This window comes from Anomaloglossus baeobatrachus, chromosome 7 (assembly GCF_048569485.1).
Source record: "Anomaloglossus baeobatrachus isolate aAnoBae1 chromosome 7, aAnoBae1.hap1, whole genome shotgun sequence".
NCBI lineage: Eukaryota > Metazoa > Chordata > Amphibia > Anura > Aromobatidae > Anomaloglossus > Anomaloglossus baeobatrachus.
The window spans coordinates 310985798-311002152 of NC_134359.1; the positions used below are offsets into that span (position 1 = coordinate 310985798).

The 16355-nt window shown below is 44.9% G+C and overlaps 1 protein-coding gene across 1 annotated transcript in view; it reads right to left on the reverse strand.

Moving 5' to 3' along the window:
• STK36 (serine/threonine kinase 36) overlaps positions 1-16355 on the reverse strand; it is a 233675-nt gene that overhangs the window by 118024 nt on the left and 99296 nt on the right. The window contains exons 5-7 of the mRNA XM_075318701.1: positions 13139-13269; positions 11824-12073; positions 10658-10751 (exon numbers count right to left, since the gene is read on the reverse strand). Coding sequence (XP_075174816.1) covers positions 10658-10751; positions 11824-12073; positions 13139-13269 — 475 coding nt within the window. The remainder of the gene's footprint in view (positions 1-10657; positions 10752-11823; positions 12074-13138; positions 13270-16355) is intronic.

Below are 16355 nucleotides of genomic sequence, written 5' to 3' on the forward strand. Positions count from 1 at the left end.
CATCCGGCATCGCTGGTGATGCCGGCCTGTGTGACACCTCCTAGCGACGCAGTATCGCTCACAAATCGTGAGTTGTGTGTACTGGTCGCTAGGTTCCAAAATATCGTTTAATTTAGTTGTTCATCGTTTCCGTGGTAGCACACGCCGCTCCGTGTGACACCCTGGGAACGATGAACAGCAGCTCACCTGCGTCAAGCGGCCGCCGCCGGCTATGTGAAGGAACGAGGTGGGCGGGATGTTTACGTCCCGCTCATCTCCGCCCCTCCGCTTCCATTGGCCGGCGGCCGTGTGACGTCGCTGTGACGCCGAACGTCCCTCCCACTCCAGGAAGTGGACGTTCGCCGCCCACAGCGTGGTCGCACGAGAGGTAAGTACGTGTGACGGGGGTTACCGACTTTGTGCGACACGGGCAGCGATTTGCCCGTGACGCAAAAAGGACGGGGGCGAGTACGATCGATTGTGAAATTGCACAATCGGTCATACCGTGTAAAGCAGCCATAAGAGATAGCACAGGGAAAAGGACTGAAGGATAAAAGAGATAACACTGGGGAAAAGAACTGAAGCATAAAACTGAGAGATAGCACCGGGGAAAATGACCAGAGCATGAAACTAAGAGATAGCACCGGGGAAAAGGACCAGAGCATAAAACTAAGAGATGGCACCGGGGAAAAGAACCAGAACATAAAACTAAAAGATAGCACAGGGAAAAGGACTGGAGGATAAAACTAAGAGATGGCATCGGGGAAAAGGACTGGAGCATAAAACTAAGAGATTGCATCAGGAAAAAAGAACTGGGGCATAATAAAGAAAGAAATAGAAAAAGGGCTTGGCTCCAATTACTTCTGGATCTCCAGGTGAGACTGGATGGCTGGCAACACTGGATAGACATGCAAAAACAAAGAAAAAAAAAAGTCTAACCCGTAGTCCAATTTCAGTGCTTTATCGTGCTAATACAAAATTAAAAATATATAGGGAAAAAATACCAATGGCTAACGCGTTTTAGTGGGAGACCACCTTACTCATAGGCTTGTAAACTACACACTGGATACGATATATATAGGAAATGTGAACACACACAGATTAGCAATCAATTGAATATGGAAAACATCATCGCAACCAAAAAGACACAGAAATGCAAACAGGCAAAATGAAGCCTCTACATGAGATACTAGAATGTTCATACAGACAGTTAAGCTGGTGTCACACTAAGCGACAGCGACAACGACGTCGCTGTTACGTCACCATTTTCGGTGACGTAACAGCGACCTTGTAAGTCGCTGTTATGATCGCTGCTTAGCTGTCAAACACAGCAGAAGCAGCGATCATAACGTCGCTGTGCTACATGTGCAGAGAGCAGGGAGCCGCGCTTAGCGCTGGCTCCTTGCTCTCCTAGGTACAGTACACATCGGGTTAATTAACCCGATGTGTGCTGCAGCTACATGTCACAGTGCAGAGAGCAGGGAGCCGCGCACACTGCTTAGCGCTGGCTCCTTGCTCTCCTTGCTACAGTATACATCGGGTTAATTACCCGATGCATACTGCAGCCATATGTCACAGTGCAGGAGCCAGCGCTGGCAGCAAGAGCGGAGGCTGGTAACCACCGTAAACATCGGGTAACCAGGGAAAGGTCTTCCCTTGGTTACCCGATGTTTACGCTGGTTACAGCTTACCGCAGCTGCCAGTGCCGGCTCCTGCTCGCTTCATTTCGTCGCTCTCTCGCTGTCACACACAGTGATGTATGTGTCACAGCGGGAGAGTGACGACCAAAAAATGAAGCTGGACATTCAGCAACGACCGGCGACCTCACAGCAGGGGCCAGGTCGTTGCTGGATGTCACACACAGCGACAGCGACGGGACGTCGCTGCAACGTCACAGAAAATGGTGACGTAGCAGCGACGTCGTTGTCGTCGTCGTTATGTGTGACACCAGCTTTAGTGCAAAGAACATTTTTATCTCTAGAGATATAAAAAAATGGTACAAATTTTCACATAGAAATTTTTTTTTTTTTGCATGTAAGATGACATGAAAATCAACACATTACCCCTAACCGCAAGGAAGCGTATAACACAATACACATTCTGCAAAAAGGAAAGACATTTCCCAAAACCTCAAAAAACTATTTCTTAAGCAAAATGTCATATATTCTTTTCTCTAAGCCTCCTACGGTAAAGGAGCGATGTGTAAACAGAGTCCAAGGATGCGAGGCATCTACTTCCGGAAGTAAAAAGGAAATCTGTCTATGGCGAAATCAAAAAGACAACATGATATAAATCGAAGAAATGAGAATCTCAACATAAAGGTAAATCAAGGATTAAATAACGAACAAGCATACTATGTTACTCCAACAAGCATACAAAGACCAAACATAATGCATGCATACTAACAAAAACATGCTACATCTGTTCTGAAATGTAATCCCTCGGGAGAACGCGCATGTAAACTAAGGATCCAAAAGGTTCCCCTGTGATTAATCTATTCCAATCGCGCCCCCCCCCCCTTTTCTGGCTTGAACACCCCCTCTATCCCCTTTACCTGTAAAGTGTCAGAATTCCCCCCATGTACCTCTAATGAATTTTTTTCTATGTGCAAATTTGTACCATTTTTATGATATTTTTGGAGGACATGTTTTCTTTGCACTGTCTGTATGAACATTCTAGTATCTCATGTAGAGGCTTCATTTTGCCTGTTTGCATTTCTGTGTCTTTTTGGTTGCGATGGTGTTTTCCATATTCAATTGATTCCTAATCTGTGTGTGTTCACACTTCCTATATATGTCGTATCCAGTGTGTAGTTTACAAGCCTATGAGTACGGTGCTCTCCCACTGAAACGCGGTAGCTGTCGGGATTTTTTCCCTATATGTTTTTCATTTTGTATTAGCCTGTTAAAGTAGTGAAATTGGACTACGGGTGACGCTATTTTTCTTTGTTTTTGCACTGGGGCATAATAGTGGATCCCAGGTTCAAAATGACCGACTGTGCGGATCTGCAGATAAGAAGGCCAACAACATTCTGGGATATATCAAGAATAGCATTGACTCTAGATGAAGAGAGGCCATTATTCTCCTATACTCTGCCCTGGTCAGTCCCCACCTGGAATACTGGGTACAGTCCTGGGCCCCAATTCAAGAAAGACATCGATATATTGGAGCAAGTCCAGAGAAGAGCAACCAAGATGGTAGAAGGTCTGCAAACCATGCCCATGAAGACCGGAAGTCAAAAGAGTGGAACAGGCGACCACGGGAGGCAGTGAGGGCAGTCACAGTGGAACAGGCGATCACGGGAGGCAGTGAGGGCAGTCACAGTGGAACAGGCAGCCACAGGAGGCAGTGAGGGCAGTCACAGTGGAACAGGCAGCCATGGGAGGCAGTGAGGGCAGTCAGAGAGTGGAATAGGCGGCCACAGGAAGTAATGAGCTCTGCATCAATGGAAATTTTCAAGTGGAAGCTGGATAAACATATAGCTGAGATGATTTAGGAAGACCTGCACTTACAGGGGGTTGGACCCGATGGCCCTTGAGGTCCCTTCCAACTCTACCATTCTATGATTCTTGAAGATCACTTACCATCAGACATAATCAAGGTACTAAATTAGGGGAAAGAACCAGGTCACCAGAAAGATTCCCTCTAGAAGCCGTGGATCCTGTCACCATTGGAGCCGTGGCTTTGTTAGTTGGTTCTGCCAGCACTCTTAATAGATCCACTGGAGCACCTGTCTAAACCACGCCACTGCCGAGTCTTCTGCTACTGTTGAATCTGCTCCATTCAAAAGAGGGACAAGGCTGGAGAGGAGGAGAAGCTGCTCTGCTGGCAGTCAGACCGCATTTTAAAATGCAGGAACTGCCAGATAAAAAAAAAAACTTTGTTTAAAAAAACTGAGTCCTCAGTGGTTGATACCTTTTAATGGTAACTGAAAAGATGGAAATAATAGCAGCTTTCGAGACTCCTCAGGTCTCTTCATCAGGCATGGTATAACACAAAATCTGAAGAGTCACATATTTATACACAAGAGGACATAGAATGGGGCAGTAAAAAAACCCCAAAAAAACAAGTTATGTGAAGCAGAACTATCACTATGGCAAGGGGGCAAACTGTTGTGGCCATAAATATTGTTGTAGTTCACAGATAAGCAGTGTGAACGTTTTATTGTCCTTTGATTGGGGTCTACTCCGGGCTGTGATGCCCCCAGATGCTCTGAGGAGCACATTTCTTAATTGATGTAAAAAGACATAAATCCATGTGACACCTTAATTCCTACTCTGAATGTGTCACCGGTCATCATAAGTTAGTACACCCAGACTCTCCTGTCTCTTTGGGACTTGAAATTCCCTTTCACTACCAGCAATTTCATGTCCATGATGCTGTGGTCTGGGTTACAAAAATGTTTGGCCACAGGTAGATCCATCCTTTTTTCTCTAATTGTGTGGCGGTGAGAATTCATCCTTGTCCTGAGCTGTTGTCCTGTCTCCCCTACATACAGACCCCCAGTAGAACATTTGGCACATATAATTAAGTACACCCCGTTGGTTGTGGTGCAGCTGAAGGTACCTGGGATCTTGTAGTCCTGATGTGATCTGGGAATCTTTATCTTGTCCGTTGTCAGTATAAATGGACAGGTCTTATATTTTTTCTGGTTGCAGGGAAATGTTCCTGTTGTTGTTGGAGAGGACAGGGAGCTTCTGACAATGATGCTTCTTAGATTCGGGGCCTGTCTAAAAACACAGAAGTGGGGGGTCTGGAAAAATAGATTTTAATCGGGCATCTTTTTGCGGTAATGGTTGTAGTTTCCGTGCAGCTCCTCTTAACACCTCCAGATTTGGATTGTAGGCGATTACAAGAGGGACCCGGTTGTTTTCTTCTTTAGTTTTATAATAATAGAGATGGTTTCTTGATATTCTGGTGGCTCTTGTCATCTGGTTTTCAATTGTTCTTGGGTGGTAGCCTTGATTCAGAAAGGTCTTTCTGAGGCCCTCAAGGTGATTGTCTCTATCTGTACTGTTGGAACATATCCGATTGTACCTGATGGCCTGACTGTACATTATAGACTTTTTTTATGTGTTTTGGATGAAAACTGTCCCATTTCAGGTATGTTGGACGGTCAATTGGCTTCTTGTACAGAGATGTCTCTATTTCAAGGTTCCGTAGTTTAATGATGGTGTCCAAGAAGTTGATTTCAGTGCAGGAGTAGTTGAGTGTTAGGTTGATGGTGGGATGAAACTGATTAAAGTGTTCATGGAAGGTCTTCAGCTGCTCCTCAGACTCTGTCCAGATGATTAAAATATCATCAATGTAACGGTAGTAGGCCAGAGGGCTGATCGGACAAGAGGATAAAAAGTCACTCTCAAGCTTGGCCATGAAAAGATTTGCATATTGTGGTGCCATTTTGCTTCCCATTGCAGTCCCAGTCTCCTGTAGATATATGTTATTGTCAAATGCAAAGTAATTATGGGTGAGGATGAATTTTGTAAGTTTCACCACAGAATCGGCATCAATTCCTGTATTTTCCAGGAAAACTTTGCAGGCATTCAATCCATCCTGGTGTGGAATATTCGAGTACAAGGATTCCACATCCATGGTAGCAAGGATGGTTCCCTCTGGTAGAGGATCTATTGCAGATAGTTTTTTCAATAGGTCACTAGTGTCCTGGATGTAGCTGGTTGTATCCCTTACCAAGGGTTTAATGATACCCTATACCCATCCAGAGACTTGTTCAGTGAGGGGGCCCACACATGAAATGATGGGTCTTCCTTGATTTCCAGATTTGTGAATTTTGGGAAGCATGTAGAATGTGCCTATTCTTGGACTCACCAGTATCAGTTCTTATGGATATGTCAGGCAGACAAGAGGCCAACTTGTTAAGTTCCTTGTAATAGTCCTGTGTAGGGTCAGACTCCAATTTTTTATAGTAGCGTGTGTCCATCAGTTGCCTGTGTGTTTCCTTCATGTAGTCTGATTTGTTCATCATGACTATTGCACCCCCCTTGTCTGCAAGTTTAATGATGATTTCTTTGTTGGTTTTCAAAGATTTTATGGCCCTTCTCTCCTGGGCACTGATGTTGGATGGTTGCCTCCTGTGTGTGTCTAGGATAGTGGATTTTACCAAATGTCTGAAAGTGTCTATATATTTATCCAGATGAGGGTTGCGTCCAGGTGCAGGTGTTCAATCTGACCTTTTCTTGTTTGTCAAGATCCGTCTTCCTTCAGTCTGGGTGGATTCTGAATCATCTGCATCGTTAAAAAAATTCCCTCAGGCGTAGTCTCCTGAAGTAATCTTCCATGTCGCTGCAGAGTTCGGTTTTGTTTAGAGCTTTAGTAGGACTAAATGAGAGTCCCCTAGAAATGACAGTCCCCTAGAAATGAGAGTCCCCTAGAAAGCACAGCAAGTTCCCCTTTATTGGGTTTATAATCCGAGAGATTGATAACACAGTTAGATGCTTTTGTGTCTTGAATGGAGTGGTTGTCCAAGTTGTCAGGTTTTGGCTTTGTTTTCAACCTGTTTGTATTAAGTCCTGAATTGAGGCGCAGTCTATGTAGCTTCTTTTCCTTGTTGTGGATCAGAAGGGTTTGTAGTCTGTAATAGTATTGTTGTACTTTTTGTTCTGTGCTTTCTGGAAGTGTCTTCCTTTGTGTTTCAAATTCTCTCTGATTTTACTCTTGATGCTGTAGAAGACCTGCAAAAGGTGGTTCCTTAGTCTCTCAGAAGTCCTGTGACAAAGGTTTTGTGCATACTGGGTATTGTAAATATGTAGAATTGGGTTTGTAATCCAGAGTCCTTTGGGGATCAGATTCTCCTTTTTGCATTTGGATAAGAAAAATATGTTGCTGTCCAGTTGTGCGCGTTTCTTCAGAAGTGTCTTTAGTTCCATAAAGATGCGGTACATTCTGGTATCCTCCATTTTGATACAGGTAAAATATCTTTGTACCGTGTTAGCCAGTAAACATGAAAAAAAGTTTGTTTAAAAGAACTGAGAGTCCTCAGTAGTTGATACCTTTAATGGCTAACTGAAAAAATGGTAATAGCAAGCTCTCGAGACTACTCAGGTCTCTTCATCAGGCATGGTATAACACAAAATCTGAAGAGTCACATATTTATACACAACAGGACATAGAATGCGGCAGTAAAAAAAAAACCCCAAAACAAGTTATGTGAAGCAGAACTATCACTATGGGAAGGGGGCAAACTGTTGTGGCCATAAATATTGTTGTAGTTCATAGATAAGCAGTGTGAAAGTTTTATTGTCCTCTGATTGGGGTCTGGTCCGGACTGTGATACACCCCCCCCCCCCCCCCCCCCCCCGGATGCTCTGAAGAGCACATTTCTTAATTGATGTAAAAAGACATAAATCCATGTGACACATTCTTTCCTGCTCTGAATGTGTCACCGGTCATAAGTTAGTACACCCTGACTCTCCTGTCTCTTTGGGACTTGAAATTCCCTTTAATACCAGCAATTTCATGTCCATGATGCTGTGGTCTGGGCTATGGAAATGTTTGGCCACAGGTAGATCCATCCTTTTTTCTCTAATTGTGTGGCGGTGAGAATTCATCCTTGTCCTGTGTTGTTGTCCTGTCTCCCCTACATACAGACCCCCAGTTGGACATTTGGTACATATAATTAAGTACACCACATTGGTTGTGGTGCAGCTGAAGGTACCAGGGATCTTGTAGTCCTGATGTGATCTGGGAATCTTTATCTTGTCCGTTGTCAATATAAATGGACAGGTCTTACATTTTTTCTGGTTGCAGGGAAATGTTCCTGTTGTTGTTGGAGAGGACAGGGAACTTCTGACAATGATGCTTCTTATATTCGGGGGCTGCCTAAAACACAGAAGTGGGGGGTCTGGAAAAATAGATTTTAACCGGGCATCTTTTTGCAGTAATGGTTGTAGTTTCCGAGTAGCTGCTCTAAACACCTCCAGATTTGGATTGTAGGCGATTACAAGAGGGACCCGGTTGTTTTCTTCTTTAGTTTTATAATGTAGAAGATGGTTTCTTGATATTCTGGTGGCTCTTGTAATTTGGTTTTCAATTGTTCTTGGGTGGTAGCCTTGATTCAGAAAGGTCTTTCTGAGGCCCACAAGGTGATTGTCTCTATCTGTAGTGTTGGAACATACCCGATTGTACCTGATGGCCTGACTGTACACTATAGAGTTTTTTATGCCAATGTATGTAAAATGCTATGGAATTAATAGCGCTATATAAATGAATAAATTATTATATTATTATTTATGTGTTTTGGATGAAAACTGTCCCATTTCAGGTATGTTGGACGGTCAATTGGCTTCTTGTACAGAGATGTCTCTATTTCATTGATCCATAGTTTAATGATGGTGTCCAAGAAGTTGATTTCAGTGCAGGAGTAGTTGAGTGTTAGGTTGATGGTGGGATGAAACTGATTAAAGTGTTCATGGAAGGTCTTCAGCTGTTCCTCAGACTCTGTCCAGATGATTAAAATATCGTCAATGTAACGGTAGCAGGCCAGAGGCTTGATAGGACAAGAGTCACTCTCAAGTCACTCTCAAGCTTGGCCATGAAAAGATTTGCATATTGTGGTGCCATTTTGCTTCCCATTGCAGTCCTAGTCTCCTGTAGATATACGTTATTGTCAAATGCAAAGTAATTATGGGTGAGGATGAATTTTGTAAGCTTCACCACAGAATCAGCATCAATTCCTGTATTTTCCAGGAAAACTTTGCAGGCATTTAATCCATCCTGGTGTGGAATATTCGAGTACAAGGATTCCACATCCATGGTGGCAAGGATGGTTCCCTCTGGTAGAGGACCTATTGCAGATAGTTTTTTCAATAGGTCCGTAGTGTCCTGGATGTAGCTGGTTGTATCCTTTACCAGAGGTTTAAGGATACCCTCTACCCACCCAGAGACTTGTTTAGTGAGGGTGCCCACACATGGAATCATGGGTCTTCCTGGTTTTCCAGATTTGTGAATTTTGGGAAGCATGTAGAATGTGCCTATTCTTGGACTCACCGGTATCAGTTCATCAGTTCTTATGGATATGTCAGGCAGACAAGAGGCCAACTTGTTAAGTTCCTTGTAATAGTCCTGTGTAGGGTCAGACTCCAATTTTTTATAGTAGCGTGTGTCCATCAGTTGTCTGTGTGTTTCATTCATGTAGTCTGATTTGTTCATCATGACTATTGCACCCCCCTTGTCTGCCAGAGACAGCCCCATTCCTCCATGCCGCATCCTCCAGTAAACTCCCAGCCGAGGAAAGGCTTCTGGGTCAATGTCATCGGCACGCACGTCATCAGGGCTCATCAAAGGGCCTGCACTCTGCATTTTACAACAAGAAATGGTGCTGAAGTCTACACTTGCTTGGTAGTGAAGCTCTCTTGGGCCCACTGGCACTTCCAGGATCCTGCAGCAGCTGTGGCAGTGAAGGACAGAGCTATTGCCTGCAGCAATATCCACAAAGAAAAATTTGTATCCGCTCACCTGAAGTCACAGGAGACCACTGCATCCAAGACTGCAGGGAAGAAAAAGCTGTCAGTCTTGTACATAGACAGATCCAAGGTTTCCAGCAACAAAGTCGACGAAGATATATTAAAATGTAGAAATTTTATTTAAGACATATTAAAAAGTCCAGACATGGTTCAGAGCAAAAAACGAGAGGACGCGTTTCGAACTGAATAGTTCTTAGTCTGTCTCTGACTAATCAATGAGATGGACTGATTAAAATAAGCTGAGAACCGGACGTGGATACAACTGGGCAGAGAGAGGAAAAGCAAAAAGGAGAAAGGAAGAGGAGAGAGAAAAAAAAAAAAAGAAAGAAAACAAAGTTGATACAAAGACAATAGTAAGTCATATATAAAGGCCAATAACTCAGAGCAAAATGAATAGAACAAAAACATGTCACTCTTAAGATTCATACCAAGAGGGGATATAGTACCCATTAAAAAAATCCATTTTGTTTCCCTCCGTAATGGGAGTTCTTTCAGATTGCCCCCTCTTTTAGGCAATCTGACCTTTTCCAGAGCGATAACCTGCAAAGTATCTGTATTACCTGCATGTATTACCGTTCTACTTTTTGCTTTTCCTCTCTCCGCCCAGTTGCATCCACGTCCGGTTCTCAGCTTATTTTAATCAGTCCATCTCATTGATTAGTCAGAGACAGACTAAGAACTATTCAGTTCGAAACGCGTCCTCTCGTTTTTTTGCTATGAAACCATGTCTGGACTTTTTAATATGTCTTAAATAAAATTTCTACATTTTAATATATCTTCCTTGACTTTGTTGCCGGAATCCTTGGATCTCTCCATCGCCTGCAGCAGTCTGGCCAGGCCTGGGAATGTCTCTTCATCTGACAAGGACAGGAAACCAAGTGATGCGGGGAGTAAAACCAACCTTTTATTCAGTAGGTTTCCATGAAGGGCAGATCCCCTCTTTCATGGTGCCGTCATGGGGGAGTGAAAAAAGGAAACAGAAATAAAACAATTACTAGACAGAAAAACAGAGAAGAAGAGGCGCAGCGGTGTGAAAGCGAGTGCAGTCCTGTGAGGGACATATACTATTATATCCAAGGCCTACAGAGGGACAGAGGTGTCCTGTGGAGAAGATGATGCAGTTACATAGTGCGTACAGTCAAAAATCAATGGAGACACCGGATCCTATGAACCCATTAATAGAAAGGAGACCTGCTCACCTGTCACTCTGTCCTTAATAAAGGGATGAGTCAGCAGACCGGGCCATGAAAGTCTCAGGGCGGGATCCTTAGTGAGCAGACCCTGGAGGAAGTCCTGAAGACAAAGCAATGGTCAACACAGGTCTATGGCAGAACCCGACACCACTCGTACCCAGAGGCCACAATTCTACAGAAGAACCTAGCACCACTCGTACCCAGAGGCCAGAAGTCTACGGAAGAACCTAGCACCACTCGTACCCAGAGGCCAGAAGTCTACGGAAGAACCTAGCACCACTCGTACCCAGAGGCCAGAAGTCTAAAGAACCCAGAACCACTCGTATCCAGAGCCCAGAAGTCTATGGAAGAACCCAGCACCACTCGTACCCAGAGGCCAGAAATCTACGGACGAACCCAGCACCACTCGTACCCAGAGGCCAGAAATCTACGGACGAACCTAGCACCACTCGTACCCAGAGGCCAGAAGTCTACGGAAGAACCTAGCACCACTCGTACCCAGAGGCCAGAAGTCTAAAGAACCCAGAACCACTCGTATCCAGAGCCCAGAAGTCTATGGAAGAACCCAGCACCACTCGTACCCAGAGGCCAGAAGTCTAAAGAACCCAGAACCACTCGTATCCAGAGAACAGAAGTCTATGGAAGAACCCAGCACCACTCGTACCCAGAGGCCAGAAATCTACGGACGAACCTAGCACCACTCGTACCCAGAGGCCAGAAGTCTATGGAAGAACCCAGCACCACTCATACCCAGAGGCCACACGTCTACGGAAGAACCCGGCACCACTAGTACCCAGAGGCCACAAGTGTACGGCAAAACGCAGCATCGCTCGTACCCAGAGGCCACAAGCGTACAGAAGAACCCAGCACTGCTCATACCCAGAGGCCACAAGTGTACAGCAGAGCCGGGCACCGCTCGTACCCAGAGGCCACAAGTGTAAGGCAGAACCCGGCACCAATCGTACCCAAAGGCCCCACATACACATATCAGAGTCTTATCGGTCATAAAAACAGATCCGAAGTAGCAGATATACAGGGATGTAATGGAGAAAAGTTGTCATTGGCCTAAACCCATGGATGAAGAGGCTGTTGAGCAGCTGTTATATCATATAACTGCTGAACCAGATAGGGGTGTAAAATGCAGTCCCCAAACATCAGCCATCAACTCTCACCTTTAGCTCAGAAGAGACCCCACGAGGCCATCGCACAGGCTGCTGGGTAATGATGCTGACCAGCTGGAAAATGCTGTGCGTGTAGAAAGGCGGCGTCCCCACCAGCAGCTCATACACGATACAGCCGAGAGCCCACAGGTCCGAGCGGTGGTCATAAGGGCGCTCCAAAACCAGCTCCGGGGACATGTACAGAGGGGTCCCCTTTATGGAGCGTACCATGAGTGTGTCCAGACTCAGCTCCCGAGCAAAACTAGAGAAGAGGGGGAGAAAAATGAGAGGAAAGATGCCCCACGCCGAGAAAAAAACCACAACACCCCCACCCAATACAGGCAGTGTGTCCCCCATATACTCAGAACCACAACAACCCACCCCAATACAGGCAGTGTATCTCCCATATACAAAGAACCACAACCCACCCCCCCAATACAGGCAGTGTGTCTCCCCCACCTAGAGAAGACCATAACACCCTCACCCCAATACAGGCAGTTTGTCCCCCATATACACAGAACCAAAACACTCCCCAATACAGGCAGAGTTCCCACTACACCTAGAGAAAAACACAACCCTCCCCCCCCAATACAGACAGTGTGCCCCCCACACCTAGAGAAGACCACAGAACCCTCACCCCAATACAGGCAGTGTGTTCCCCATATACACAGAACCACAACACCCCCCCAATACAGGCAGTGTGTCCCCCATATACACAGAACCAGAACATTCCCCAATGCAGGTAGTGTGTCCCCCATATACACAGAACCACAACCCCCCCCACAATACAGGCATTGTGTCTCCCATATACACAGAACCACAACACCCCCCAATACAGGCAGTGTGTCCCCCATATACAAAGAACCACAACACCTCCACCCCCCAATACAGGCAGTGTGTCCCCCACACCTAGAGAAGACCACAACACCCTCACACAAATGCAGGCAGTGTGTCCCCCATATACACAGAACCACAACACCCCCCAATACAGGCAGTGTGTCCCCCATATACAAAGAACCACAACACCCCCACCCCCCAATACAGGCAGTGTGTCCCCCATATACAAAGAACCACAACACCTCCACCCCCCAATACAGGCAGTGTGTCCCCCACACCTAGAGAAGACCACAACACCCTCACACCAATGCAGGCAGTGTGTCCCCCATATACACAGAACCACAACACCCCCCAATACAGGCAGTGTGTCCCCGTAGTCTATGATGTTGCCAGTCACCCATCCCACACACACCCACCCCCACCCCCACCCACACACACACACGCACACGCACACGCACACTATAGCAGCTCCAATAATTTAGTAATTCACCCAAAATCGCAGAGTTTCACGGTTCCGTCTTTTCCCAGTAGAATGTTCTGCGGCTTCATGTCTCGGTGCAGGATTCGGTGAGAATGTAAATAGTACAGGGCAGACACAAGCTGGGCTGACACGGCTTTCACCTACAGGGGAGGACAGCACAGTCACCCTAAGGTCAAAGTCCCCCAATATATGTCCCTGACCCCAATATCACAATATTGAGTGCAGGTGAGTGAGGGTCATACACAACAGAGGAGATGTGGTATATACAACTGCATCTCAATAAATTAAAATATCATCAAAAAGTGGATTTCAGTAATTTAATACAAAAAGGAAATGCATCTATTATATAGAGTCATTACACACAGAGGCATCATTATCACGTTATTATATATTATATAGAGTCGTTACAGACAGAGGGATCCATTTCACATGTTTATTATATATTATATAGAGGCATTACACACAGAGAGATACATTTCACATGTTTATTATATATTATATAGAGTCATTACACACAGAGGGATCTAGATCACGTGTGTATTATCTAATATATAAATCTGAATGTGTGTATGTGTGTATGTATGCATGTCCGGGATTGGCATCTGCACCGTCGCAGCTACAGCCACAAAATTTTGAACACTCACACTTCTGGACCCCGGGAGCGTCATAGGCTATGTTTTGAGGGGAAATTTTAACCCCGCTCTTTACAGTTATTCACCAAAAAACCTGCCTCCATTAAAGCAAATGGAGCTGGGAGCCACAGTGCAGCCAGAACTTCAGAAGAATGCGCAGCCACGCCCTTATATGGAATGTTGGCGTGTCACAATGCAGCCAGGGAAAGAGACAGACACAGACAGGGAAAGTGGCAGACACAGACAGGGTAAGAAACAGACACAAAGAGACAGACACAGACAATGACACAGACTGACAGGGAAAGAGACAGACAGGGAAAGAGAGGGAAAGAGACAGACTGGGAAAGAGAGGGAAAGAGACAGACTGGGAAAGAGAGGGAAAGAGACAGACTGGGAAAGTGACAGAGATAGATAGACAGGGAAAGAGACAGACAAAGAGATAGAGAGAAAGACAGAGAGATCTATACAGAGGGGGAGACAGAGAATGGGAGAGAAACAGAGAGACTATCCCGGGCAGCGCTGGGTGCTATGTTGTGAGGCGAAATTTTAACCCCACGCGTTCCAATTTACCAATCAATTTTGCCCCTATCTACATAATGGGGAAAAAGTGAAACGAAAAGTGTTGGGGGCAAATTGACAGCTGCCAGATGTGAACAAGGGGGACTTAAAGAATGAGAGCGATGGCGCCAAAGAGTATATACCGTACAGTTGCTAAGGTGGGGCCCCGACATGGGATACTCAACACACTCGGGGATATGAACACACACACAAAATGCGCCACACACTACCACGTGCTTGAACACACATGCCACCCTCAGCACACATCTCACCACACATACACCAACCTCGCCACATAATCGCCCTAAAACACACACAAGTCTGGTATTATCCTTCAAAAATAAAAATCTGATTAATAAGCAGCCAAACTACAATGACAACAAATGTACCATATAGGAAATCCGGCAGCTGTCAGTCACATGATCTATCTATTATGTGTATGTGTGAGCTAATATATACTGTCAAGGGGGAGGTCTTTCTGTTGCCTGGAGATTTATCAGGCTGCCAATAGCAACCAATCACAGCTTAGCTTCTATTTTGCTACAGTTAATTAATCTGAGCTCTGATTGGTTAATATAGGCAACAATTTAATAATTACATTTGTATCTATTTGTTTTGTGGTTTTTGTGTGCAGAATACATTTTTGTTAATACATTCTATTTTGTTAACAACAGTTATTAACCAGGGCGAAGCCGGGGAGTACAGCTAGTATATTATATAGACTCATTACACACAGAGGGATCTATTTCACCTGTTTACTATATATTATATAGAGTCATTACACACAGAGGGATCTATTTCACGTGTGTATTATATATTATACTAGCTATACTCCCCGGCTTCGCCCGGGTTAATAACTGCTGTTAACAAAATAGAATGTATTAACAAAAATGTATTCTGCACACAAAAACCACAAAACAAATAGATACAAATGTAATTATTAAATTGTTGCCTATATTAACCAATCAGAGCTCAGATTAATTAACTGTAGCAAAATAGAAGCTAAGCTGTGATTGGTTGCTATTGGCAGCCTGATAAATCTCCAGGCAACAGAAAGCCCTCCCCCTTGACAGTATATATTAGCTCACACATACACATAATAGACAGATCATGTGACTGACAGCTGCCGGATTTCCTATATGGTACATTTGTTGTTCTTGTAGTTTGGCTGCTTATTAATCAGATTTTTATTTTTGAAGGATAATACCAGACTTGTGTGTGTTTTAGGGCGATTATGTGGTGAGGTTGGTGTATGTGTGGTGAGATGTGTGCTGAGGGTGGCATGTGTGTTCAAGCACATGGTAGTGTGTGGCGCATTTTGTGTGTGTGTTCATATCCCCGAGTGTGGTGAGTATCCCATGTCGGGGCCCCACCTTAGCAACTGTACGGTATATACTCTTTGGCACCATCGCTCTCATTCTTTAAGTCCCCCTTGTTCACATCTGGCAGCTGTCAATTTGCCCCCAACACTTTTCGTTTCACTTTTTCCCCATTATGTAGATGGGGGCAAAATTGATTGGTAAATTGGAACGCGCGGGGTTAAAATTTCGCCTCACAACATAGCACCCAGCGCTGCCCGGGATAGTCTCTCTGTTTCTCTCCCATTCTCTGTCTCCCCCTCTGTATATATCTCTCTATCTCTTTGTCTGTCTGTCTCTTTCTCCGTCTGTCTCAATCTCTTTCCCTCTCTGTCTATCTATCTATCTCTTTCCCTGTGTGTCTCGTTCCCTCTCTGTCTCTTTCCCTGTCAGTCTGTTTCTTTGTCTGTGTCTGTCTCTTTGTGTCGGTCTCTTACCCTGTCTATGTCTGTTTCTTACCCTGTCTGTGTCTGCCTCTTTGCCTGTCTGTGTCTGTCTCTTTCCCTGGCTGCATTATGACACGCCAACATTCCATATAAGGGCGTGGCTGCGCATTCTTCTGAAGTTCTGGCTGCACTGTGGCTCCCAGCTCCATTCGCTTTAATGGAGGCAGGTTTTTTGGTGAATAACTGTAAAGAGCGGGGTTAAAATTTCCCCTCAAAACATAGCCTATGACGC